The following is a 25348-nucleotide window of genomic DNA, read 5'->3' as shown; positions in this document are numbered from 1 at the left end:
TTTCGCTCCGTCCGAATTCAATGGCAAAAGTGGCTGGCCGATTGCCAGTGACTCTCCAGCAGCACACGTTGTCTTTTTACAACCCCCGCGGGAGCCACGTACAAAATACCGGCCGGCGTTGTTCATTTCTGGGGAATCATCGTTCTGATCAAATAAACAGCCATTATAAACTGCCCGCTAAAATTATCCCAGCTGGTTTCTGTTATTTCTTCGGGACCGGCTTGGTCCACGTCGACTTCCGGTTTAAACATTCACTTATTGTTTAATGTCTCTGAGCCCACCATTACATATCTTTATTCGAGAAAAATTAATAAAATAAAATGTTCCGTAATTTCCAAATAATATACCAGTTGCGAATTAATTCTCAATTTTATTACAATTATTTTATTTCAGTATATTATTTTATATTTTCTCTTGGAAAAACATTTTCAATGGTCGAGTTAGGTAATGCCAAAATCTGTGAAATATGCTCTTAAAGAGTGTACAACAATGTCACACTTCAATAGTATTGTAATTCAATTTTTTGAAACAATTAACAACGCCGTTCAACAATGATATCTATTTCTTCGTTGAAAGTCATTTTTAAATGGCCCGCCAGATGGCGCGCGCGAAGCTGAACCAATTCGATTCTACTGTGTAGTCTATGCTCAAACGAGAAGATTTTATTTGTGCATCGAAAAAACATTTTTAGTCGAACGAATCATTCAGGAATCACTTGTTTAACATTTATACATTGACATATGACGATTTTTACATTTTATGAACGTTATTATGAACATTCTTCTCCATAAAATTACAAAGTTTCCACGAACGCGATTGAGAATCCGCCATAAGGCATCTTTCTCGATAATGAATCGACGCGCGCATCGAATTCATTTGTCCTTCGCTTGTAAATTACAAATTTAAATTTGAATATACCAAGGAAGACAATAAGTTATTTTAATATTTTTAGAAGCACGAGTTCGTGGGTGGAGCGTGATGACGCCACATATTTATTTATTCTTTGCAAATCTCACCAAACAAGCACCTGAACAATTTTAGTTACCAAACGAACACTGTAACGACCGATTTCAAACTAACAGTGTAAAACGATCAAAAGATGTGTTCATTTCGAACTTATAGTCATTGTTGAATGTATAATGAACCGTCTAATATTTCTCCCGATATTTTATTCGCTCGCATTCGATGGAAGTGGAGTATTAAAACAGCTCGGAGAAAAACAATACCAGATAATACAAAGTAAGTACTCATCGAAATGCGTTAGTATTTTTAACATTTTTACTGTGTACTGATATATTAAATTTCTTTCAGCAAAATCTTCGATGTCAAAACATGGAACATGCTGGCATAATGCTGTCACAGCAATGAAAAATAATTGTAATAACTTGAATGATGAAGAGCACTCTATTCTTGCTTTGAAATTGATGAACTGTTTTTTGGAAGATTCAGGACATACAACATATAGTTGTGATCTTAGTAATTTAGAAGCTGAAAGACGGTAAACATATATTAATAATTGTTATGTTCAAATATATTAATTGCACTATTTATTTTACAGGAATTGCATCAATGATATGTCAGACAGAGCATTCAATGCATATAATGAATTTTATATACATACCACTCATATGTGCTTTTACTTAAACTATGAAGCTTGGCAGGCTGAGACCGATAATACCATTAAACAGTAAGTTTTATGAATAAACAGTGAATTTTATGCATTTATAACAAGAATAAGTAGCTGTAATTTGAAACAATAAAAAGAGAAGAATTTAAAAACACTGTTATATTATTTTCAATTTACTAAACCTATTAAGAAAGAACATGCAATTCTACTACACTCCAGTTTGTTGTAAATCAGGTGAAAACTTTTAGTTTGCATAAATATCCTCTGTCTACTTATGAATGACTAAAGCTGTATTTTCAAATAATTTGTATCGGATGTAACTGTACAGGTTGTACCAAGTTTCTACGCGAATGAAGGATCAATTATTAGAAGCCTCGGAAGTGCAAGGAGCTATGCTTGAAAGTCAAAAGGAAAGTTTAAAAATGCAAAATAGACTTTTAGACCATGGGAAAGAGCTCGGTACTGTATTGAAATCTTCATCTGAAAGTGTTAACAATATGGTAAAAGATTTTAAGTACGTAAGATGTGAGCTCTAATAAATTTTGTTTCTACAGAGATTCTTATGTTAGATTTACTGTCTCTCAATTACAGGGAAACAGCAAAAGATCAGAAGGAATTATTGTTTGAAATATTCTCATACTTACGCACTTTTCAAAATTGGATCATTGGTGAAGTTTCATGGTTTCAGTCTATTATGTATTACACAGTTAGCTGCATCCTATGTGCACTGTTCAGTTCTTCTAAGAGGACAGTGGATGCTAGAGTAACACTCTTCACAATTTTAAGTGTGAATGTTATAATAGAACGCATGTTAGTTCAGTATTATGGTAACACTATGTTTTCTGATGAAGACAGCAAGGTAATATAAATATGTTAGTTATTAATTTGTGCTCAGAGAACAAGTAAAATTGTAATTGTTTAATCCAGGAGAGTTTGGTGAGTACAACATGGATGTACAGAAAGATGGCTCTCGCTTTATGTACAATTACATTATTTTGTACATACTACCATTACAAGGATGAGCAAATAGAGAACTATAAAGCATTAAAACGTATTGAGCATCAATTGAGTACTATTCAAGAAGTTACATCAATTTGTAAAACTAATCATTCGATTCGTATGTACATTCAATTCCAATCAGTTTGTGGCTCAAGAAATAAGTTCAAACTAATTTTATTCATTTGTGTGTGCAGGGTACTCCACTCGATTGGCCATAAAACGTATGCAATCTCAAACAAATAAGCAGAGTAAAGTGGAAGGTTCTTGATAAGGTACTTCCTATTGTTTTATATTGTGCTTTACAATATACTTAAATGTACTTAATTTATTAACATATACAACTAAGAGATAAAAATGCAGGAGTATAATTAAAAAACAACGACTGTAATACTATTATATTAAATATATTTACATGTATTTTTATAACACAATCTTCACAATGACTTATTTAGTTGGGTATTTATGCAAAAGATAAGTCAGCTGTGAGTCTGTGAACGTCACAGTGTCGGGCGTAGGAATCCCTATCTGTTGCAGCTCCTTTTGATGTTTCCTGTGTGCCTCGAACTTTTTTATGCATGTATTAAATTCATTGAACTCTTTTTTGCATGCTGTATTATCGAAACTAGTTTCACCCATACAAGCAAATAGCAAAGACAGTTCGTACATACAGTTGTTCTCTGAAACGTGTAGACAATGTTAGATTATGTTTTAAATACTATACATGGGTGAATAGACTGCGGATCTTTATGCAAAAAAACTGTTTGGATCAATTGCAAGAAGCAGAAGACAGTTTAAAATTTCTTGGTTTCTTTAATGATCTTAATGAACTGAAAATAATCTATATACAGAAATCCATAAAATACTTGGTGAGTATACCTTTCGATGATTTTGCTGTTCCCCTAACGTGATTGTTCAACGAAAGAGGAAGCAATTGTTTGAATGGCACTTTCTTCTCATTTTGTGCTGCTCTTGCGTGCTTTTTACCAAATGCTGGAATCGTTGGTCTCATTTTCTACGAAAAAAGCACAGTCAAGAAATCGATATTTGAGGTTAAACAACATAAAAGTTTGAAAATAAAGTACATACAATTATTAAAATGATGGTACAATGCACCGTGAAATATATAAGCTAGTGTAAACAAATTATATACTCTTACGCTTGTTTTAAACTATTTCCAATGTTTATGCTATGAAATGTTCCACGATAGGTGGCGCTACGCGCTACTATTAGTTCATCGTAGTTAGCGTATACGTATGTAGTTAGCGTATTTTGTCGGTATCATTTCTGCCTATAAACGACAATATGTACGGAATATTCATAGAATATTATTTATATTATTTCAGAGAAATTAAAAATATTATTTCATCGTAGTATCAATGTTATTGTATATTTAAATTTATAGTTTACATATGTACACGTTGCAAAATTTTTTATTTGAATCTTTTAAAATATATGATGATTAATGAAAATAAATTGCGATGCATATTGCAGATTCGTAGATGTAATTCGTGGAACAAGTAAAAGTCCGAATGAGAAGGGAACGATTGATTAAAATGGAGGGGACGTGAAGACCTCGAAGAAATGAATCGGCTTTTTTGCTTTGGTTTTCAAAATGCCAGTCGATCGGTGTCACGCGTATGGCACCACTATGGTTTTTTATGCTTAACCTCAATTCATATAAGAGGAAGCGATCTATAATATTTTTGTTTGACGGTAGTTTAAAAGACTACATAACTGTTACGTCCAGCTTGTGACCTCCACAGACACCTATTTAGTTGTTACCAAGACGAGTCTACGACACCGCCAATTGAAAGTTCTATATATCTCTCCTGTTCGAATAAATCCACGATGGACAGAGTTAGGAGTAAGTATAACATTTTCTTAACAATTACATTCGAAACTACAATCTTAACGGACTTCAAATGATTCTGTGACGTAACATTCCAGATTCTTTTGTTCTACAGTGTTTATAATATTTTCTACAGTGATTACTAGTGAACTTGTCACGCAGTTGATATTTAAATGATAAAATCGTACGATGAATTTTTCTTCCGTTCGATAAAAAATGCCAACAGATAACATCGATACTTGTCTCGAGACTTTTTTATCGTGTGACATATCAGATAATCTTGTCATCTCAGATTTCCAAATTACATATACATTCTCACAGAACAGTGTATTGTTTTCTGTTCAAGATTTCGGTCTACTTTCGTGACAAAAATAGTTGACCGATTTTTCTGTGAAACTTTTGCATTCCTTTCATTTATGCACTTTTTGTTACTCAATGCTATGAACGCCACGAGCGATTATACAAGTGCTGCAAGTCACTTTGAAAAGTAGGCCCCAGCCATAACACGGTCCTGAAAGTTTCTTGCACACAATGAGCAACCTGTAAACATTCGCTTTTTACAAGTTTGCTGATAAAAAGCCGAGCATTTTTTTTTAAAGTGAAAGAATCGCGATTTATCGAGTTCGCGACGTTATTTATTTATAAATAAAAATCGTCGTTAAGAAAGAAGCAGTCTTCGAGTTACAGATAAACAGTCTGTAACTTCAGATAGGGAGGAGCAATGATTGTGCGTATAGTACTCACAACCATGCAGAAGCTCGACTTTACGAACGAATAACGTGACTCGGATGTATCGCGTGATGCTGTTGATAAGTCAGCGAGAAAAAGTATTATCAGTCAACGCAATACTTGTAATCGTACGGTTCTCAAAATTCGTACACATCACGCACACACTGCGAGCCAAATGTTATCGCTGTCACAAAAATATTCCACTAACAATTGATTAAATATAGTAGCGCCTATAATTTTATCGTGCTCGTTTCGCTAATAGACACAATTTTATGTTAGAACTACCAAACCAATCGAAACGACTGGCTAATTTTTCTGTCGCAATTACTGAAATTATAAAAACGTTCTAGCGTTGAAGAAGTGAATACCAAAAAAATTATATTTAATTTACAGGGTGGCCCAAGTCACGCTAAACCATTTTGAATGGTCTTTGAAATTTGAATTTGTTTATGAAAAAGTAAATGGGAATTTTAAAAAAATGAAAGGATTATTCCACTTTGAAATAATCTAGTGCAGAACTGCTCAACATGCCTATTATTGGGCAAGGGCTCCCGCTGATGCCCGTGGGCACAGCTGCGGGCAAAACTAGGGACAAGTGACTTAGGGGAGTGGGGGTAAGCCGTAGCACAGCCATAGCTGTTACAATGCGTGTGACAAATACATGCAGTCTTACCCGCTGGGACGAGCTTCGTGCCCGCGGTTCTGTGCATGCCCAGGGCAAGAAAATCGCTGCCCGTGCGGGCAGACGCTGAACAGCTATGGTCTAGCGGATTTTCGGTCACGTTGTACATTTAGGTCTCGTGTTTCGAAGGAAACACACGCTCCCTAAAATGAGACAACTACGCGATTTAAAAAGGAATAACGTTTATCTTTCCTGCGGCTTGATTAAATATTTTCGCGGTTGATTGTATGCATTTAACAGTGGCGCTAAAGGTCAAGTGCATGCATTTAAATGACGTTTCTTTCTGAATAGAACTCCGTCCACGTTTTTTTCTGAATTCATTACGGTATACAATAGTATACATCGATATTGCTCAATTAAATGCAAACAGTTATCGATAACATCGTGTTTCGAAAGCGTTATCGGAAAGTTAACATAATTTTTCAGACGTATTTAATCGTTTAATGGTACTTAGGATCAGTTTACGCTCACTATCAGTAGATTAATGTTACATTATTGCTAAATAATAGACCGAGATTTCTACAAGTCATTCGATTTATGATATTATGTCATTACTGTTGTAATATATATTTAGGATTTAGAAAAATAATAGATATGCGGAAGTTGCATACAGAATACATTCCTTTTGGCATCGTCAGCATTTTTCAACAATTCACAATGTATCGGAACGTAGTGAACAAAACGTTTTGTTTATTAACGCAACGAAATAGGGTGAGGGGCCCAGTTACTGTGAGGGGTACCAATTGCTGTGCCTATATTAATTAATTTATTAATTAATTTTATTTAGTAATGAATATTAAAAAAGAGATAATACATTATGCTTTAAAAATAAGTATAATTAATATAGGCACAATAATTTGTATCCCTATACTAATTGGGTACTTATATTATTTTATACCAAAAATTAGTAGATCAAATACAAGTCAGTGAAAATATCAGAGGAATAATAATGTGGTCATGTTATTTCCAAAGATTGAATATTATCAGGACTTTTTTCTTATTTATCATAAACTATCAGCCTGCATCTTGCCACAATTGTCATCATTGTGAGACACAGAATGAGTTTCAAGAAAATATTGGCGAGCTAGCTAATGGAGGTTCGTTAAGGTCGGTTTTTGCCAATTATTTTTCGCATCAGGATGTCCTTGACTATCGAGATTACGATACATTTGTGCTCCTACCATGCGCCTGCTACTCTGCAGTGCTAAATGGCCGTATGACATAAAAATTACGCACGCTAGGCTAATAACGATTCAGTTCGGGACAAGTTCTCGTCCTCGTAACCAAAGGACGTCATAGCGATTCAAAACACAGGTTGAAATTATGCGGACGCAGCGCGCCGGGATCTAAAATGAATATCTGCATATTTCCTGCTGCACAGTTATTGTAAAAAGTAAGACTTCGTTTACTTAATTAAAAATCATCGAGTGACCCGTCCCTTTATTGTTACATCATTTTACGCCATTTTCCGCAACTGTACACAATCAAGAGGTGTTCGATTAGGCTGAGAATAGCGCATAAATTCTATTTACGCTTAACAGTTTCTTTCTAAAAATAAATTGCGGATTTGTATACAAAATAAAAATTGTCTATAACTTTCAATTTGATAAATTATCAATTTGTATAGAATTAAATAAACAAGAATTGCGTATACATTTTATTTAAGCTTAACAATTTTCATATGGATTCAAAATAAGATTTATAATTTTAACGAGTCAAACATAGCATAAAAGTGTTTTGTTACAGATGAATAAAATTCACAGTCCATTCACAGGTTTGTTGGCAATTTATGTAGTAACAGATAAACAAGAATATGTTTGCGATATTGCGACTTTATAAGTATAAAACTCTGTATTAGTATAAAACGGGAACAAAAACCTCATTAAACTTAATGAAGCATATCATTATATACGGAAGAAATATACAGCAACGAACCTTGATTTCGCTTCTCATCGTTTATGTATAAGGTGGAATGTTCGAATATCGTTGCCCCTCGTTGTATTTATCGTGTTTGCGTTTAATCGGAAACACTATCAACGTCTTCCGCAATGGAGACGACAAAATTAACTTGCCGTTCATGCAACACTTGTACAACAATGAACAACGAGCAACTTTGTACACGAGCAGTTTTGAATGTCAAAGAATTTTAACTTCGGCACGATAATGTTTATCTGCACGGTACTCCAAATTTACCATGAAAGAAAGACAAAGCTATTGTACGTTACAACGATAACAAGTCGACAATTATTTATTCTAATATGACCTCGCCATTTGTACTACATAAATAGTAGTTAACAAGTTCTTGAATTCAGTGCTAGCTAGAGCAACCTATTTAGTAGGTACATTAACACTGGGTTTACGGAGCACTAAAAGTGAGTATTTTACATTACTTTATAAAAATAAAAAGAATGTGTCTATTCAAGTTTTTAGCCATTTTTAAAATAATATATACCCAAAGAAATAAATTTGTTGAGTAATTCCACGTAGATGGATCTTCACCATCTCAATAACTGTAAATTAAAAATATTAGAACCCGTCATTTTGTCGGGTCCCGTAAACCTAGTATTAAACTATGCGGGAATCGTAATTTCGGAAATAAATAACCAAATATCGTTAAGAATCCAGTAACACGATCACAATCGAGTAAAGAATCAATTTTTTAGTGCTAGAAATGGATAACCATTAGACCGCGGATTTTATGCATTTATGGCAAAAATGGATGATAAACAAAACTGTGAATGCATTTCAAGAATTTCAAAATGTTGTTACATTATTTACGACTTGTTAAAATGATTGAAGGGAGAAATACATTCTCATTTAGCTTCCATCTCTTGCAATTGAAATGGAATTTTTTTTTTCTTTTTTTTTATGGGACAATATAAAAGCCCGCGGTCTAATAATTATTGTTATCATTATCCTGTGTACAGACAAGGGACTATTACAAATCGCGGTGTCTCAAAAATAAATCATCAGACATCATCAAGAATCTAAACACACACACACACACACACATTAATAGTAAAATAAAAAAATCAATCTTTCAGCGATGGAAACAAAGGACAAGCATAATTGTGATGCCTTGTATACAGAAAATAAGCAAGAAATGATTACAAATCGCAGTGTCTCAAAAACAAATAATCGAACATCGTCACGAATCTACCAACACATTAACAGTGAAGTAAAAAATCAATCTTCCAGTGCTAGAAATAGAAGTAGGCGTCATTATCGTGTCCTGTACACAGAAGATGAGCAAGGAGCGATTACGGATTATATCTAGAGCCGCGTTTACGTTCCTCGGCTCACAGTGTACGTACACCTGAGCGTTTCAGCGCTCATGTACTACGGAACTCGTATGTCTTTCTGAAGATGGTCAACACCGACTTGCCAGTGAATGCGACGATCAGTCCGTGTCGAATAGTTGGAGCGATCGGTTCTCGGACATCGAGTGGACTTACGGCGCGAACTCGTTTCCGGAAAACGCTGACGGTTCTCGAGATTCACTTTCGATCCAGGCCACGACGGTGCCCCCCTCGTAATCATGTTGAGTAAGTTGTCCGGTGTTCCCGATAACTATCGTTTTTCAGATAGAGATTAATCCTTATCACTGCTAATAAATCCCCTGGAAACTTGCGCTACAGATCACACCCGCGGCCGTAGGAAACGCTTCTTCTTTTTTTTTCAAAAAGTGTCTTCAAACACTGCAACTCGCAATCTTTGAAATCTCGAAAATCTTTTATGCCAGAAATCACCAGACTAGATCAACTAATTACTTAAGGTCCGTGTCGTGGGTGTTAAAAATTGATCGTTCGATTTCTAAAGCTCAGCAATTTTATCGTTAATTTATCACCGTTTAGATTTTTTTTAACGAAAAAACGTTTTTCTTTTGTTGTTCAATAAAAAATTGACTGGATAGTGCGACCGTAACGGCCCGTGTTTCTCCAAGTGTGTCCTGTGTATATAGAATTTGTTTATTTGGTAGCCGTTCTGCTAGAGATTTATGTCGAAATTTTCTGTGATGTATTTTTTGGACGACCGTTCTTAGCGTGGCACGTTTTTAACATATTTTTTTCCGGAGGCAGATTCTTGTGTTTGTACAGTGTCGTGTGAAGAGTGTCGTTGGCATGATGTGATCAGTTACGTAAGATTTATGGAAGTAATTGTTGGTTCGAATACGAAGCACCACGTGCGTTACCTACACGTGATCCGCGAAATGCACGTACACGCGCTCGCGCGATCTTGTATACATTAATTCTCACTGTATCAAGGCTATTCGAGTAGTTAATTACCTTCGACCGAGTTGTATGACCGTCGAAACGGGTCGATCACTTTTTTTTGCTGCTTTCGTCGGAGAACAATGCGAAATACGTAAAACAATCTATTACTTGCAACAATTTGCAGTTCGAAATTCATTTCTAAAATGGTTCCATGTATTCCGTAATGAATACTTAGTTTTCAAAAAGTACAAGTCATACTCGTTAGCATTTTATTTTCGTTTCAGTCTAATGTATGAAAATTGATCTATAATTTATGCAGGTGTAATTTTTTTGAACGCACAAACGATTGTTTAAATTATTTTTCTGAAGTTCCTTTTTTCAGCGGAGAGACCGTGGAAATACAATTTGTGTCTCCCACATTTTTTCTAAATGATAAAATATTCTCGTTTGCAGCTCGAAGACTAAATCAGAGTTTCGTATGCTAATGTTTACGTTGGATTTAAAGATTGTGAGATATTTTAATGGTCAAAGTCATTTTAAAGTCATTGTGTCACAGGTCCTTGACCTCGTCTTGATACCAGCTACAACCAGACGTTGTGACAAACAGAGCTTAAAATGTCGGGAAAAAATGACCTTGGAACGACCTTTCAGACAACTCGGAGACAACTTTCTTTTATTGCCATCGAACTCTTAATTATTCTCACCTACGAGAACTTTGAACTTCGTTACGAAACGCCTGCGTATAATGATTACTAGACTAGAGAAACGAACAAAAATATTATTTATTGAATAGAGAATTCCATTAGGTTCTTAATACAAGAAAAACTTGGTGAAACTTTCCACCACCAGTAGTCTGGCGATTATTACTGCCATAAGTAGAAACGGCCAGCAATGCACAGATGCGATTTGGTCAGAAAATAATGTGTTTCGGTGTTTTTGCATAAATGATTACACGTTTCCTGTTTGCGTCATGGCTTCAGTCGCATTAACATAGTTAATTTTAATTTACATTAATTTCTTTACTGGAGGAACTTTTTAAAATAGATAATTCTTTTAATATTAATTTAAGCTTGAAATTTCTCTAAAATTAAAGTTAACGTTAACGTGCATGGAAGAAGGATTACTCCAAAATATATTATCCACACGATATGATCAGTAGGCTTCTTCTTGAATGCGATTACAATTAACATAATTTTCATTAAAAAAAAAAATGTTTTGTTACAGAAACATCAACGGAGGAAAGCCTGCGATTCATCAGGCAGTCCCTGAAATCGGACGAAATGGATCACCTCGAGGGTATCCACTTCGATGGACTGTATCCTCATGTTTTCGTTACGCTTGGTGCTTCTGTAAGTATTCATTTGCGTAATCGCTCGTCCTGATGATACGTTTTTCGCGATAGGTTGTGATAAGATAAAAAATATGATAAAAACATTGTTAAAAAAAGATTGTCTCTACACTGTCTGAATAACGAGGAACGTTGTATATTCCTATTTTTATAGATTTGTAGTCAATGCGACAATGTGAATGATTTATAACATTCTGTCTTTGAAATGACCTTCGACTTCGTCAAGCATATTGATAACTATTATGTCTTCGTATTAATACTCTACCTGCTGCCAGTTGCCTAACAGTCTTTTAAAGGTCCAGTTGTGTTTTTTAACCCACACTAATGGCACAAATGGATTAATAAATTGTTTTTATCTTGAGCAACCTAATCCAGCAACTTCTCTTGAAGTAGATTCATTAAGATGTCTGTTAACACTAGGTTTACGGAGCATTGAAAGCGACTATTTCACATTACTTTATAAAAATAACGAGAACTCAAGGATTCGCATAATGCAAGCATAATTTAAAACATTTGACAATTTTTTCCCCATAGTTCACCGCGTCCTCCAAATAAATACATTTGATTAACAGCTTGTATCATGATTGCAGGGTGACCTGGCCAGGAAGAAGATCTACCCAACACTATGGTGGTTGTTCAGGGACAATCTTCTACCGAAGACAACAACGTTCTTAGGCTACGCGAGAACCAACATGACCGTCACTCAGTTACGTTTGAAGTGCCATCCCTTCATGAAGGTGAAGCCAGAGGAGAAGGAGAAGTACGACGAGTTTTGGAGATTGAATCACTATGTCTGCGGCGCATACGACTCGCAGGAACCGTTCGAAGTGTTGAATAACGAGCTGAAGAAACACGAGCAGGGCTACCAGAATGCTCACCGATTGTTCTATCTGGCCCTGCCACCTAGTGTATTCGAGAGCGTCACTGTGCACATCAAGAATGTCTGCATGGGCGACAAGTGAGTGCACTATTGGTATTTAGATGTTCATGAACGAAGCAAAGAGTACAGCTTTCTTCTCGATGATGATTAAACCAGGCCTTGATGACCTTTACTGTCCAAAGAAATAGAGAAAGGTCAAAACTTAATAACAACTAGCAAAAGACGATAATTTTTTTTTATTATTGCACCATACTTGGATTTGAATTGTTAGAACAATTAGTTTACTATATGGCGTAAAAGAAAAGGTTTTACGGAGAAAATACTAAAAATTGTTTTTTACAACTTTCTGATGTGCATTTTATATGCATTTCTTCGAATATTTGAAGAGCTTCAATTTTCTTAAACATGTCTGCCTAATCTGAAAAATCTGAAACAGAATACACATTAATAATCAATGTTAAGTTTCTGGGAGTTTTTAAAAATCGATGTTGCAGTAAACAATTTGGAAAAAATTCGGAAAATGTTCTAAATTGCACCAAGTCGTTTTCGTCGTAAATGCATAAAATCCGCAGTATAATTATTACAACTGAGCGAGTGAACTGTAATGCTAACGTTGACATCTTTCGCATTGCAGGGGCTGGACCAGGGTGATCATAGAGAAACCATTTGGCAGAGATGCGATCACGTCTCAGCGCCTATCCGATCACCTGGCCTCCTTGTTCAAGGAGGAACAGATCTATCGTATCGATCATTACCTGGGCAAGGAGATGGTGCAGAACTTGATGACCATCAGGTTCGGCAACAGAATATTCAGCCCCACCTGGAACAGAGATAACGTAGCTTCAATACAAATCACGTTCAAAGAGCCGTTCGGTACCCAAGGCAGGGGTGGCTACTTCGACGAGTTCGGGATCATCAGAGACGTGATGCAGAACCATTTGTTGCAAATCTTGTCGTTAGTTGCGATGGAGAAGCCTGCGTCTTGTCATCCGGATGATATTCGAAATGAGAAGGTTAAAGTTTTGAAGTCTATGAAACCTTTAGAACTGGAGAACGTAGTGTTAGGTCAATATATCGGAGATCCTGAGTCGGAAGATTCTGAAGCGCAGTTAGGATACTTGGACGATCCCACTGTACCACCTGGTTCTAACACACCTACGTTTGCTACTGCTATATTGAAAATTAATAACGAACGGTGGGACGGTGTGCCTTTCATCCTCAGATGTGGGAAAGGTAAATAGCATCATTCAAATATTGCACGTTTGTACAAAGCGCACTTTGTATAAAACAACTTCCAATATTGTGTCTAACACTTTAAGCAAATGAGGTTTTTAAAAATCTGTTTATGTGAACGAACTCGACATTGAAAAACATGCAAGTCATACTTTCTGACTGTAACTAGTTATTTCCAAGATTAGTTATGGCTTACAATCGTAATTCTAACACCTATACCTTCACTTGTTCAGTATGAATGACATTATTATTTTGGGTAAATGTTTAACACTAGGTATACAGAGCATTAAAAATTAGTATTTTTTTATTATGTTATAGAACTAGCGAGACTGTGTCTATCCAAATTATTAGCCGTTTTTTTAGTAATATATACTCAAAGAAATAAATTCGTTAAATAATTCCTCATGGATGCATCTTTACAATCTCGATAATCGTAAATTACAAATATTAGAATGTAATAATTAGTCCTGAAAACCTAGTGTTAAGTTGATGGACACAAGATTGAATTTCTTCACTGGTGTTCCACAGTGTCTTGCGATGTACTTAATAATTCAGTAGATTATTTATTATTCACCAGCGCTAAATGAACGGAAGGCGGAAGTTAGAATACAGTACCATGACGTACCCGGCGATATATTCGATGGAAAGGCGAAAAGGAATGAATTAGTGATAAGAGTACAACCTGGCGAGGCTTTGTACATTAAGATGATGACTAAATCTCCCGGTATTACGTTCGATATGGAGGAAACCGAGTTAGACCTCACTTATGGTAATAGGTACAAGGTGCGTTCATGTGGTCATTCTTAGTAAAATTATTAGAAAATATTTGTTATTGTAATATCAGGTCAGTACAAAAGTTCGTGTCCGATACCTTGTTGTATTTTAATACGAAATCGAGCAGGAACTTTTGCTTTGACCTTATATAATTGAGAAGAAAATTGGCTTATATTCAATTTAAAATGTGGTAATATATTTTGTCTTTAGAATTTGAAGCTTCCTGACGCATACGAACGATTAATATTAGACGTATTTTGTGGATCGCAAATGCACTTTGTGCGCAGCGATGAGCTCTCGGAAGCGTGGAGAATTTTCACGCCGCTGCTTCATCAAATAGAAAAGGAGCACATTAAACCCATACCTTACAAGTAAGCTTTGATAGACTTCGGGATCGTGTCCATTGAAATTTAGAGTGGATTCGGATGTTGGTTTATACTGTATAATTTTTATTTCAGATATGGTTCCCGTGGGCCCAAGGAAGCCGATGAAATCGCGAAACAGAATAACTTCGCTTACTATGGTTCCTACAAATGGGTAAAACCAGAATGATTGGAAAACATTTAATATATCGAATATTATCAATATCACAAACCTCAGAAATCTGTACTTCAATTCATTATCTGTGATCATAGCATTCAATATTTTTATACCAATAGATACGCGGTACTTACCCGGAATTTTATATTCATATATATAATTAATTTATAGAACTAATTTATTCATGGATCGAATCATTTTACCTGTCGAAACAGCTTTTAAGCGTAAAATGGGAAAAGTATGCATTTCAAACAACAGATGAGAAATGTAAGTGCCTTCAAATAAAATATGATCGTTCGATTTGTAACTTTGTATAATCGTGAAGTAGTTTATACTAATTGTTATAAAATCTTTTATACACTTTTATACGAAGAATGTAACTTATGACAATCTAATGAACAATTTAAGGGATTACAACTCATACGTAAACCATAATTTTATTGAATTTTGACGACAATTTAAATACGATGCCAATCTCATAGAAAATATTATACGATATTACAATTGTAATTAGTACATCTCGCCGAAACCATTTAACACTACACTACAATAAATTAATAAGAGAAAGTTGAATTGTTCAGTCTACAAGTTATACGTTCTATTATTTTACACGGTTGATATAATTTCTTGTTCTTCTTGGATCTTCGAATTTATAAATTTGCCAAAGACTGCTCCTTTGATTCAGCTCTCTCTTTCTTTCTCTTTTCCCCGCATTAAGAGACTAACTAAACACAAAGATATACGTCAGGCACATGTTATTGCCACATTTAACGATGGACCAACAAAATCTTTGATATATAAAGTTAACAAAGTCTTTCTTTAAAAAACGCAGCCCCAATTGGATTAATATACTGTATGCGTTAAAATTCATACCCTTTCTTGTTCTTTTGTAAATATTGTAAAGTTTATAATCGTATATATATACATATATATTTACGTATATACGTATATATATATTTATTTATAAATATATATATATATAATCCTATAAGAATCCTATAACAATGGAAAAATCGAGTATATATAAAAATCATACAAAATACAGGAAGTATGGATCGATACACAATTCGCGGAATACTTTGTTACATTATTAAAAATTAATTTACAGAAACTTAGTCGATAAAAGTGTGATTAGTGTGAATGGTACATTTATATATGAGTGTATATCTGAACAAATTTATTCTAGTTCATTATAAATACATAAGAGACGATTATATATGTTCACTTATAACTATGTAATCGTAAAGTATTGCTACCAGCAATGACCATTGCACAAAATTAAATTACACACAGAACAAACGTAAAAAAACGTAATAAATAAAATTAAATAAAAAAATAGTCGTTTCTTTCGTGTTCACTAATTTGTTTCTTTTTCTTTTTTTTTTTTATTATTGAACTCCGTTCGATTAGGACCATTCACAAGTTCAAATGTACACGAACCAAATGTAAATTCAGTTTCTGTTGTATCGATATGGCAATGTTCGTTTCATTTTCTCAACACTTCACAATGTAGCGCGTAATTTGTAAAAACTTCGAAACAGCATCCAGACCTGTTTTTTCAATGACAATACGATTTTTTTTTCAATGTGTTACACTTATTAAAAATTTAAAGTTCACACGATTCGGGATCCAGTAATTGGTCCCAATCAATGTTCTTCTCGAATACTTCCTTCTGTAACCATAATTCACAATGTTGCTTGAACTCCTCGCTCAGTTCAACTTTCGCACCGAGTACCGACATGACGGACGTGTCAACGGGTTCCATGTCTTTGTTCTTGGGAGCGTTAGAGTACCGCCGATTGTTGAACTGATCAACGCATGTACGCAGTTCACACTCTTCTCCTTGGAAGTCCCAAGGTCGTGCTTCTAAATCTAAAATGTAATAGAAATTTTCGACAGATTATACATGGATGTAATGTTTACTTACGCGTCGAAATTTTATACAACTTTCAAAATAATATTCAGACTGCGGATTTTATGCATTTATGACAAAAATGTGAGGGAGACGTTTCAAACAGGTTCAAAATTAAAAGAATTTAAGACTATTCATACATTGCATACTTCTTATTAAAACTATTAAAGAGAAAAAGAAAGTCCTATTTGGTTCTTGTGCCTTGCAGTTGACGCAAGCAATTTTTATTTTGCATAAAGATCCGCAATCTACTAATATCTTACCATTGCCGTAAGCCCAATCGTCGTTCAAGCGATGTCTCACTTTCGCATAAATTACACTGATCGTTTTCATGTTTGTTTTCCGCCACTGGCGTCCCAAGTATTTCGTTTGCATTTTCAATAATTTTAACACATACAACTGCATTATTGCATGCTTCACTTTCAATGTACGCTTTAATATAGGAGCAGATTTGAAGACGACCAGCATCTAATAAAAAAAAAAATAAAAGTTAAGAAATCTGTGGACAAGCAAGACAAGTATTCGAAGCGAGCGCAGTGTTTACCATAATTCTACTATGCTTCCATTTTGTTAATTTGTTAAGAATACGTAATAAATTAATACTGGAGAAAACATTTCGCCAAGAATACGTCTGACTGTTCTCGATCTCGAGGCTCTCTATAGTTAACTCTGGTTGGTCGCCAATGACGCACATGGGGAAGTCCAAAATTGGAATACTGTAGACGAACAAAAATTTGTAAAAATAATTCCAATTAATTAAACGAAACGCTTCAAGTCATAGACGAACACGTACACGTTCTTAGCTTCGATGTAAGCTACAATGTTCTGATTTAAAAACTTCAAAACAAGCGGTATGCAGTTAGCAAACACTAAGTGCTGCGACATAAATTCGAACTGGTATATGTGGTTCAGTTTGAAATGTTTTAATAGGAGTAACAGAATTGCAGAGACTGCTTTAACAATGATTTCCTTGTGCCTGTTCACGTCGATGCCAAGTGACATTGATTGAATAACCGTCATACTGAAACAATCAACCGTATAAAAATTAAGATGTTCACGATGGAAACAAGTTTGTTAACTACTAGAGGTGTGCAAAAACCCGAAGTGTCGGGTCGGAACGGGCCAAGAATTTTTTGTATGATAAGGACGGATTCTCGAATATATAGAAATTCCCGACAATATTCCCTATCATTCGGTATTATCCTCGGGAATAATATTCGAGATTATTTGAATGTTCTCGGGAATCCCGATATATTCGAGCGTCCTGAAATTTTGGAGAACCCGACCCGTCTCGACTATCGTGTATCCGATACTTTCGGGTTTTCGCAGACCTCTAGTAACTACCGATTGAAATTTGTATTCTTACGGCATTTGTCCTGGCAAAACATCAGCCATGATATTTGTACTATCCGTCTTAGCTTTACTGGTGGGCGCAGCCGCGAGTAAAATTTTCAACAACGCGATCATATACTGTGGAAGATTCGGCAATATAGCTTGATATAACATTTCTGCTGGCGTTTGACGAATCGGAGGCTCTGGCGTGCTCATTGGATTCCTAGCTATTTCTTCTTCTTTTTTAATCTGGACTTCGGCTAAAGATGTATACATATGCTAAAAGTATAGTAACTTATGTTGCACCCAACCAACCCTTTAATCGTAAATACAAAACCCATGGTTGTTCAACTTACTCGTTTTAGCGTGTTAATACCTTCGTGTATGGGTTGTGGCAGACCAGCTAAACTTTCTCTGTCTCCTTGTACTTTGTAACCAACAAATTTTACTCTAGATACTTCAAGGAATTGGTCGATATCCTTTTGTCTGACTTTTGGTGTCCAAGGTAAACCTACGAGAATGAATTATGCAAATTGATATATGTTAACATTCAATTATAATGTATAGGTTTTACCTTTCCCTTTAGCAACTGGTGGTGTGCTAGGCCTTACTTCCGGTTGATTATTTTGATCTTCGAAGTAAGGCTCATTCCATCCAGGATTTCTCATTTCTGAAAATTCGAACACCATTCCTGACAATGGTTCATCTAGTGACCTTTGTTTTATCAAACATTGCTAAAATAAGTTACAGAATTATTTTAATATTTGTACGATTCCTATGCATAATTAGTAGAGGCGCGTGAAAACCCGAAAATGTTGAGTCGGGAATTTTATTCGGGATCGGAACGGGTTCTTAAGTATATCAAGATTCCCGAGAATTTTTGGGATTCTCGAGGATATTCTGAATTCGCGAGCATATTCGGGTACTCGACAATTGATTCCTTATTGATTCCTGAACATATTAGGGCTCTCAAATATTCTTAGGAATCCCCAACTTTTCAAGAACCCGTCTCGTCTCGACCCGTCCCGACCATCGAGTACCATTCTCGGATTCTTGCGCACCTCTAATACTTAAATACGTAGAAGAACATACTCGTCGGTATTTAGTTTGCGTCTTCTGATTTTGTGTCTCAATCAAATCTCCAGCATTAATTGGAGGCGAGCTGGCTCTCATGGTCTTAGCAACTTCTATAGTGTCTTCTTGGTGTGTATCGAGACCAGCTTCCTCGCGATATTGTTTCTTCAATTTCCTCAATGTATCGATACCACCAAGAGACACTAAGATTAACTTCCACAAGAGTAGAAGTATCTTTTTCATTGCAAAATGTGGCGCTGATCCACTGCAAAAGCATGTTACCATACCAAGAAGCTTAACTACAAGTAGTTCTTCGCCATACGGGTTTATTAGATCTTCTTTAAAAGACTCAACATGATTTTTATAAATACTGTGTTCTAAGTTCTTCATTTCCTCTCTCATCACTTCGGTTATAATGTATAAAACAGATAAGATCACCCTTAAATTGATAGAATCGTCAAGACTAACAGTTATCTTTCTCATTGCTGAAGTAACTGTTGTACTGTTCCTAAATCCCAAAAAATGTGTGTATAGAAATGTTGTTCAGTTTAATTAGAAATTGACTGCATGAATAGAGAAACTTACTCAATTTCAATATTAAGAAGCTCAACAAATGCTGGAAAAACTCCAGCTTCGTATAACAACATTACATTCGTTCTAGTCCAGTCTTGCTGCTCTTTATCGGACTGAACCTCAGCCCAGCAACCTTGAGCTAAATATAAGATACACCTCGCAGCTTTCATTCTCAAGTCTTTATTGGAGACCTCCAGCTGATTTAATAATTTCGAAATCACTGATTTCTGTTCCATTTCTGTCAGTTTCTGCCACCATGGACGTAATTTATAAAACTCCATTTGCTCTTCGAAAGCCTGAAGACAAACATGCTTGTGCTTAATAGATTTCGGGAACACACAATTAATAGAGATTTGAGGTTTTCACGGCCCAGAATTATATAATTCTCACTAATAAGGCTTTTGGCTATTGGCTGTATGAGAATACAATTAACAAATTGCGTATGGGTCATGAGATGTCTCGTATATAGCAAAAAGAACATTAAGGCTGGGTTACAAGACTTGATGAATTAAAAATAATTTGGTCTGTTTATTACGTTGCCAAAGTAACGAAGCCTTGTAGTATCTTATGACAAAAGAATCGCATTTCAAAGTGCAAGAGTATGCATTGTGTACTAAGTTTTTTCAACACGTTGGGCGAACAGAGCAACGTACTGAATGTGTTAACATCTTAACAACGGGTGACACGGCATCCCGTCAAATTGATAATAGGTGAATTTATTAAATTTCGACTACAAAATTATGCTATTGTATCAATCGTGTGTACCTAGTACTTGTTTTATACTTACCGTAAGATTAACAGGTAAATCATATTGTTCCGTGTAGCTGTACAGCTCAGCAATTTCGTTAGCATGCGTATCAGCATCATCGTAAACAAAGTCCAAATCTTCATTTGATTTCGGTGTTTCCTAAATAACAAAATGTACAATGATTTAACGTTAACTTTATACAATACAAAAGCAGTGTACAAATAAATACAAATAAAATACACACCATTTTGCAAATGTCAAATTGAACGTTGCATAAGAAAGGATACGAGTCGTAGTCGACAATTATACTCTGTGATAAATAAATTCTAACAATTCAAGCAGTAAACGTTGATACGTGCAGCTGCTAAAACAGGTTAGAGACGGTTTGATGTTCGCTATAATTGTCGCTCCTTACGTCTGCCAGATACTCTTCGCTTACTTCGCAGAACATTTATTCGCATCACTGGTATAAACACAAGAATACATAACTAATAGGGGAAGATCGTGCTTCCCATACCCATCGTTAACGTAACATAACATTTTCTAAAAATGATCAGAAACGTTTTGCACACTGCATCCCTATGATCCCTAGCGCAGAGTCGCCAGATCAGGGGAATTGACTCGAATTGAGGGGAAAAAGTTACCATCTCTATGCCAGTACCGGATTAGTCACGTGATATTGTGACCATGCATGACAGAGACGAAATGCGTCACGTGACCGGGCCGTGGCGGAAGCGTAGGGAAATAGCGTCGTAGAAGGGGAAGAGTAGAATTGAGTAGAATGGGAGACAAGTCTTGATCTGGCGATTCTGCCCTAGCGTAATTTATCAATCGACACCCTATCAAACAGATTCAATCATTAAAATGTCGCTCGTGGATCGATCGGCTTTTATTATAGTCGTTTTTCCGTCTCATTTCCTCTCTGGTGGGGATATGATAAGAGGTAGTACCACAAACGAGGTGTAGGAATAGACCTGATACCTTATGGAACTTGGTGTCTATAGGAATCTGTAGTACCGTCACCGTAAAATGCCAGTGATATTGGCGTCCTCTACGCTTTGAGAACGGTGAATTCGAGAACTAGATCCAGTGTGACGCGGTTCGACCAGTCAAACTTCACCGGCGTTGTCAAGTAACATCAGAGAGGATAGGAGAGTGCTCACGCTCGGGGTTTCGGCATTCCCACTTTCGTGACATCGCCGTTTTTAGCATGGCACAGAACCGAGCAGCTTCTAGCATGAAACAGAACCGAGCAGCTTCACCGACGAGATATATATATCTCGTCGGTGGCAGCTTCTAGCAGAGAACAGAACCGAGCAGCTTCTATCTAGCATGGAACAGAACAGAACAGTGTATTGAAAAATCTAAAAGTTTAAACTTTCATTCGTGCTCGATTCTTCTTCTTGAAATTTTTTTCCCTTACACCGTTATATGTGGCCCTTCAAACAGTGTAACTTTGTCCTACGAAGTTTTTTTGTACAACGAAAAGTAACGGAGATATTTAGGTATCCTGCTTTATCGAATTCACCCTGTATATTTCTGTTATATTCGTATAGAAAGTTTAAAAAATTAAGAAGATTTTTAAACAAATCAACGAATATTCAAATGATCGTTTAATAAAATTATTTAAAATTGAAAATTCCATATTTTAAATTAAGAAGCAATAAGCCTCCAAATTTCGACAGATCCGCAAGGAAGAAAAGAAACCGCTCGAACCATTACAAACGCTTTGCATGCGAGCATCGACGGTGTTTGTATGAATATTATGCGGCAACATTGCCCTTTTAAAAGCTGACAACACGGTAAAATCTAGGTTTCTCGTCACACACCTCTTGTGTTGCAACGTCAATCGAATTCCCTTTCTGATTCATAATAGAATACGACGATAGCTTCATCTCGTATTCATCAGTCAGCTACACATTTGTAGGTAATACCATTTCGCAAGGGTCCCGGATCTCGCAAATCATTTCCCAATAATGAAGAGACAGGACTTTTCCATAGTCAAAAGAGCTAGATAAAAGTTAAATCTAGGGTGCTATGTTCCTCAGAAGTCCTACTTTGGCGTTATCAAGAAATGGTTAGCAATATTCGGCAGCATGCTTGTCAGGGAGGCTATGGGAACTGACATGGCGGCACACTACCCACTGCCTGGTCGGCGTGTACGTGTACCGACGAGGGTTGGAAGGGTCTAGAATTCCGCAACCCATTTCTCCATAATACAGCGATGTGAATTTTCAGTAATGGTTCGCACTAGATAAAAAGATCAACCTAACATGCTGAATCCCTCAAAAATCGCTAAAAATTATTGTTTACGAAATGTAACAAATAGTTTGACAAACTATATTTATTAATTGATTTTACTCTAATTTTCACCTTTACATAAAAATGAATATATTCTAAATATTTTCAGTAAAAATTTGATTTCAATATCTTTAATGGTTCGAAAGCAACCTGTTACGAATTAGCAACTTGCGCCGATGGCCCGCGCCGTGACATTGACACTGGAGAGTGTCATAAATTAGCCCTCCCACGACACTGTCCCGCCGAAGACGAAAGAACTTTCCTGCAACCTCGGTGCAAAACACAGTCATTCTCTAATATCTAGGCATGTGCGGGCAGCCCGATCGGCTCGCAGAAAGTCGGGCGGGCTCGATTCGGGTGCGCGATACTTGATGACACATCGGGCGGCCCGAGAGTTTCTGCGTTTTCATGAAATACATAATGGTAACAACGGTACTTCATTCATAACTTATAACGTAATTTTTGATATACTTGGTTTTTTTTTTATAATTACGGTAGGTATATTTGGCAAACATGTGCATAATCTTTATTTGTATTAAATTTTGTATTAAATTAAATTAAATTAAATATTTCTGGAATTCTGACGCATTTGTTCCGAATGAATTTGCATATGTATCGATAATATCATTAAAATATCCTTACGAAGTTACATACGCCTAGAAGGTATGAGAATAAGGTAAATTATGACAATTTTTTTAGGAGTGCTGCAACTTCGTGAGAATATTTTAGTGATATTGTAAAGTAAATATAATTTAAATTATAGCATGTTTGGTGTCATTTATAGCGGGAATGTTTCATGAAAACATTGCATCAGGATTGTCTCACCGATATACCTGACCCCGCACAATGTCACACCCTTCAGCGGTCTAGCTTCTGGGCCTTTCGACAGGTAGACACTTGAGGGTGTCATAAACTAGCCCTCTCAATATAACACCGCATAAAAGAGTTAAGGGGCATAGAATGTCTGTAGGATTAGGATATTTGTTACGTTGATCGAGAACGGACGAGCGGCAACCCGTTCCCTTGGCCTACTGTTACGACGTCGCTGCAGGGAAAGGTAAGGGTAGTTTCAGAAGAGAGAGAGAGAGAGAGAGAGAGAGAGAGAGAGACCACAACGATTTTTTGATTTTCACTATTGCATTTATTCACATGCAGAAACTAGTACAATGGCAAATATATTTAATGTGGGAAAAGCGTGTTTCTTTTACATTGTGTGCGTGTTTGTTTGTTGTGTGTATGTGACGCAATATATCTAACCAACTTGGTATTAACGGTACTTCATTCATAACTTATAACGTAACTCTTAATATACTTGGATTTTTTTTTATAATTACAGTAGGCATATTTGGCAAACATGTGCATAATCTTTATTTGTATTAAATTAAATTAAATTAAATTAAATATTTCTGAAATTCGAAGTTTCTTACAAATCCTTACGAAATTACATACGCCTAGAAGGTATGAAAATAAGATAAATTTTAACAATTTTTTGAGAAGTATTATAACTTCGTAAGGATATTTTACGTTGATCGAGAACAGGGAAAGGTGAAGGAAAGTAAAATGGACACATTGCAAAGATTCAATTTTCATATATATATAAATTTTATTTTTTAGTGCATTCTTCTGATAAATACATTTTATAAATTTTTATTATTTTATTTTCGCCGTCTCCTCGCCAGTAGCCACCCCGCCTGTTGCCTCCCCACCTGTTGCCTCCCCGCCAGTTGCCACCCCGCCTGTAACCTTGCGACCGACTGTAAAATTTGTTTTTCTGCTGCCGCAACAGTTTCTTCTGTAACATATGAGAAGTGAATTAATAAAATAGAGCCCACAAATGATAGACATTTAGTGATTTAGTAAAATCATATTCGGAAACTCACCATCTCATGTTCTGTATATAGTCTTCCGTCGGGCCTCATTCCTTCGCTCCGGTCGGGGCTTCTTTCTGGATGCTATATTTGGTATAATGGGAATAATAGATTTTAGTAAGAATGATTAAAAATGTACTAATGTACCGGGATCATCCCACGCGAAATCAAACACTTTTTGGAGGAATGTTCCGGATGTTGTTCAAATTTGAATATGTTGTAGTCTAACAATTTTTAAGATATCAAAAAATCCTTTGAGATTCCTTCGTAGGTCACTGAAGACTACAATATATTAAAATTTGAACAAAATCCGAAACATTCTTTCAAAAAGTGTCCGACTGCGATGGAATGAACCGAAATGTCAAGTTGAATGCATCTGGAATGTTTACTCACCGGTCCCAGGCCCTGACAGCTTTCACGTGTTTGTGGCGTCATTTCCATCCCGGCTGCCTCCAACGCCGCTTTGGGTTTTGCCAAAGCCTCTCGGGCCTCGATGACGTCCGCCTTCGCCGCCGTCGCTGCCATTGCTGCCGCCTCGCGCTGTACATCGACCGATTGTTCCATTTCGTTTAAAATCTATACAAAACAATACATAGTTATCATTTTACAAAACAATCTCGCCTAATGTAGTATTTTTGTATATATACATTAATACTTACGTTCAC

General features: G+C 35.9%; 4 protein-coding genes across 6 annotated transcripts; 2 read left to right on the top strand and 2 right to left on the bottom strand.

The window, feature by feature from the left end:
* Positions 1 to 450: 450 nt before the first annotated feature.
* Positions 451 to 3020, top strand: LOC143352498 (uncharacterized). Its single transcript, XM_076785025.1, has 7 exons — positions 451 to 1239; positions 1312 to 1498; positions 1559 to 1687; positions 1956 to 2141; positions 2219 to 2486; positions 2555 to 2744; positions 2821 to 3020. The coding sequence occupies exons 1-7, from the start codon at positions 1140 to 1142 to the stop codon at positions 2892 to 2894; spliced, it is 1134 nt and encodes a 377-aa protein (XP_076641140.1). The 5' UTR covers positions 451 to 1139; the 3' UTR covers positions 2895 to 3020.
* LOC143352499 (small ribosomal subunit protein mS37) lies at positions 3015 to 4062 on the bottom strand. Of its 2 annotated transcripts, none has more exons than XM_076785026.1 (3): positions 3713 to 4062; positions 3503 to 3638; positions 3015 to 3303 (listed from the first exon to the last, which is right to left on the bottom strand). In XM_076785026.1, exons 2-3 carry the CDS (start codon positions 3633 to 3635, stop codon positions 3071 to 3073), a joined length of 366 nt encoding a protein of 121 aa, XP_076641141.1. In that variant the 5' UTR covers positions 3636 to 3638; positions 3713 to 4062; the 3' UTR covers positions 3015 to 3070. The 2 variants fall into 2 exon arrangements, with proteins under 2 accessions (XP_076641141.1, XP_076641142.1); XM_076785027.1 differs by having other exon boundaries at positions 3783 to 4062.
* Positions 4063 to 4328: 266 nt separating this feature from the next.
* On the top strand, positions 4329 to 16211 carry Zw (glucose-6-phosphate 1-dehydrogenase Zw). 2 transcript variants are annotated; one of them, XM_076785023.1, is made up of 7 exons: positions 4329 to 4490; positions 11325 to 11449; positions 12039 to 12406; positions 12963 to 13561; positions 14139 to 14344; positions 14546 to 14706; positions 14794 to 16211. In XM_076785023.1, the coding sequence occupies exons 1-7, from the start codon at positions 4475 to 4477 to the stop codon at positions 14885 to 14887; spliced, it is 1569 nt and encodes a 522-aa protein (XP_076641138.1). In that variant the 5' UTR covers positions 4329 to 4474; the 3' UTR covers positions 14888 to 16211. The 2 variants fall into 2 exon arrangements, with proteins under 2 accessions (XP_076641138.1, XP_076641139.1); XM_076785024.1 differs by lacking the exon at positions 4329 to 4490 and adding an exon at positions 8993 to 9431.
* Positions 15297 to 21117, bottom strand: Strip (striatin interacting protein). Its single transcript, XM_076785022.1, has 11 exons — positions 20759 to 21117; positions 20554 to 20673; positions 19779 to 20062; positions 19212 to 19701; positions 18694 to 18853; positions 18476 to 18630; positions 18154 to 18398; positions 17581 to 17808; positions 17332 to 17503; positions 17051 to 17255; positions 15297 to 16747 (listed from the first exon to the last, which is right to left on the bottom strand). Exons 1-11 carry the CDS (start codon positions 20759 to 20761, stop codon positions 16482 to 16484), a joined length of 2328 nt encoding a protein of 775 aa, XP_076641137.1. The 5' UTR covers positions 20762 to 21117; the 3' UTR covers positions 15297 to 16481.
* Positions 21118 to 25348: the final 4231 nt, after the last annotated feature.

Source organism: Halictus rubicundus, chromosome 3 (assembly GCF_050948215.1).
Source record: "Halictus rubicundus isolate RS-2024b chromosome 3, iyHalRubi1_principal, whole genome shotgun sequence".
In the NCBI taxonomy this organism is placed as follows: Eukaryota; Metazoa; Arthropoda; class Insecta; order Hymenoptera; family Halictidae; genus Halictus; species Halictus rubicundus.
This window is presented reverse-complemented; position numbering and strand designations above follow the sequence as displayed.

Bases quoted from the DNA above. Each gene is read 5' to 3' on its own strand.
- LOC143352498 (XM_076785025.1), top strand. From the start codon at position 1,140: ATGAACCGTCTAATATTTCTCCCGATATTTTATTCGCTCGCATTCGAT. The intron at 1,240-1,311 runs GTAAGTACTCAT...AATTTCTTTCAG, and splicing joins ACAATACCAGATAATACAAA to CAAAATCTTCGATGTCAAAA. The intron at 2,142-2,218 runs GTACGTAAGATG...TCTCAATTACAG, and splicing joins AATATGGTAAAAGATTTTAA to GGAAACAGCAAAAGATCAGA.
- LOC143352499 (XM_076785026.1), bottom strand. From the start codon at position 3,635: ATGAGACCAACGATTCCAGCATTTGGTAAAAAGCACGCAAGAGCAGCA. The intron at 3,304-3,502 runs GTATACTCACCA...TACACGTTTCAG, and splicing joins AACAGCAAAATCATCGAAAG to AGAACAACTGTATGTACGAA.
- Zw (XM_076785023.1), top strand. The intron at 11,450-12,038 runs GTAAGTATTCAT...TCATGATTGCAG, and splicing joins TCGTTACGCTTGGTGCTTCT to GGTGACCTGGCCAGGAAGAA. The intron at 14,707-14,793 runs GTAAGCTTTGAT...TTTTTATTTCAG, and splicing joins ATTAAACCCATACCTTACAA to ATATGGTTCCCGTGGGCCCA.
- Strip (XM_076785022.1), bottom strand. The intron at 18,399-18,475 runs GTAAGTTGAACA...CTATACTTTTAG, and splicing joins GTATTAACACGCTAAAACGA to CATATGTATACATCTTTAGC. The intron at 17,809-18,153 runs GTAAGAATACAA...TGATTGTTTCAG, and splicing joins GTTTTGCCAGGACAAATGCC to TATGACGGTTATTCAATCAA.